Raw genomic sequence first — 2,228 nt, 5'->3', positions numbered from 1 at the left:
GGGGCTTCTGCTATTCACTTATACTCCAGATGATTAAGAAAAAGGAAAGTTCTTTCTTGGTTGGTGGCTGTTTTCCATCTCAGATGCCACATTCTTAATTCTGTCACTAGTCCTAGCTGGTATTTCTTCTATTTGCCAAGGCCCAATTATATTCCTCTAAAGCCTAATGCAGTGAATGAGAACTGTCTTTCCTTAAAATAAATAAACTCAGTTAAATTCTTTACATAAAATGTAATCACTTCTTGGAAATGGGGATAGCTATAACTGAAGTTGAAAATGTCATCTTACCTAGCTTTACAGGAAAGCCTGGTGGAAGCTTCATCTGAACAAATTCTCTAAGTTTGTTAAAGTGCTTGAAGGGTGCAATTACTTCTAAAACATTCAATAATCTGAAAAGGAAAGTGAATTTTCATTAGGAGAGTTTCTCTTTTACCAGCTTAATTTTTCCCCTCAGTGAATCAGTGTCTAATGAAGATAAAGAACTAAAAATTAGTGGTCTAAACACTTGCTATTAGTCCTGTGATGACAAAGCACTGCTACTCTGACAGTGACACAGCAAGGTCCAGCTTTCAGTAATCCACACTATCATTTACATATTGTGTTGGCATTAGCAAAAAGTGTTTATTTCTAGCTTTGATAAGCCACCAGTGGCTAGACCCCAAAATTATGTCACGGATTACCATACATACATTCTCAAAAATGGCCCACAAACTTAAATTCTAACACTATTTTGGAGTCCTTAGACCACTGTGGGCGTGTCTTCACATTCATTAATGCGCTTTTGCTATTGCAGATTAAAATATAGTACCTCTAATGTGAGGTAATAAATAAATGTGCATTAGGCTGCCCTAATGCACAGTAGCCTAATTTTACTGTGCGTTAGTGTATTAGCATGTAGATGTGCCTTGCAATGCTTAAATTGCAAGCTTTCATGTATTATCACTAGCCATTTTCTACAAACTACTAACATATAGACATATTGTTAACATAGCAAAGAGAATGAATTTAAAAAAAAAGTATCATCCCATATCATAACATATTCAGTCAGTGAATTTGTTGGTATGTCTCAGTAGTCTCAGAAGAATGAACAATCTTCAATGGAGACCCCTCTCTGACTGAAAGCGAGTCTTAGGCCACTGCTGACAAACTACACCATTCCTGATGTCACTTTCAAGAGGCACTACAATGTACCAGGGGGGTTAGGAGGAGAAGTCAGGAAAATTAATTTAAAAATTCCTTATGAAGGAAGACCCTTTCATTAGCAAATAACTAGACATTCATTTCTTCAAACTCATTCTATGCACACCACTTCCTTTTACAGCATCTATTTCCTTGTCTCCTACCGAATGCCCTTTCGTTTTCTTTCCAGTCACAGCACTGACACACTCCCACCATCATTTTCCATCAACTATTGGTTTCTTTGTCATCTCAGCAGAACCCCAAGATCACATACCAAGTGGATCAAAGGCCTCAAATGCTGTGTTTGGAGCATTCGCTCCACACAATATTTAGAAGAAACATGGCAGTGAGTTAGAAGAGAATTTGCATTAAGACACCCTAGAGACAAAAGTGACCTGGGAAGATACTTTATCTTAATAATAAATCCTCTCTTCACCTTGTCTTTGACTCTTACACCTGATGTATGCTGGGCTAACTCTGCTGAAGACTCCTGGATATAAAACTCAACTCAGCCTCAAGATGGAATCACAATTAATTTTTTATGGAGCTACTGAGGGATTTTACCAAAATCAAATGACAAATACCGAAACATTATTTACTAAAATGTGGACCTTTAGCGATATCTTGCAACCTAAGACTAGAAACACATTGCTAGATGACCGGAGAGCCTTTTCTTTTCATGGTTTCATACTTGGTAGGGTCAGAAGGGACCTGAGCAGATCATCGAGTCCGACCCCTGCCTTGGCAAGAAAAACGACCCCAGCAAGGTGTTCGTCTAGCCATGTCATAAAGACCCCCAGGGTAGGAGCCAGCACCACTTCACTTGGAAGTTGGTTCCAGATCCTAGCTGCCCCGAGAGTGAAGCAGCACCTCCTGGTGTCTAATCTGAATCTACCCTCTGCCAGTTTGTGACCATTATTTCTAGTCACTCCTGGTAGTGCTCAGGGGACCAGGGACTCCCCCAATGCCTGCTGGTCCCCCCCTGACTAGTTTGTAACAGGCCACTAGATCCCCCCTCAGCCTTCTCTTATGGAGGCTGAACAGGTTCA

At 40.1% G+C, this 2,228-nt stretch overlaps 1 protein-coding gene across 1 annotated transcript in view; it reads right to left on the bottom strand.

The window, feature by feature from the left end:
- The window catches only part of ANKRD13C (ankyrin repeat domain 13C), a gene marked incomplete at its 5' end in the record, with an annotated part of 108,310 nt that overhangs the window by 11,947 nt on the left and 94,135 nt on the right, over positions 1-2,228 (bottom strand). Inside the window, one exon of the mRNA XM_019528286.1 lies at positions 289-389. Coding sequence (XP_019383831.1) covers positions 289-389 — 101 coding nt within the window. The remainder of the gene's footprint in view (positions 1-288; positions 390-2,228) is intronic.

This window comes from Gavialis gangeticus, unplaced genomic scaffold (genome assembly GCF_001723915.1).
Source record: "Gavialis gangeticus isolate Ggan-Ray unplaced genomic scaffold, GavGan_comp1, whole genome shotgun sequence".
Taxonomy (NCBI): domain Eukaryota; kingdom Metazoa; phylum Chordata; order Crocodylia; family Gavialidae; genus Gavialis; species Gavialis gangeticus.
The sequence above is the reverse complement of the archived record's forward strand: the minus strand, read 5'-3'. Positions and strand labels throughout refer to the sequence as shown.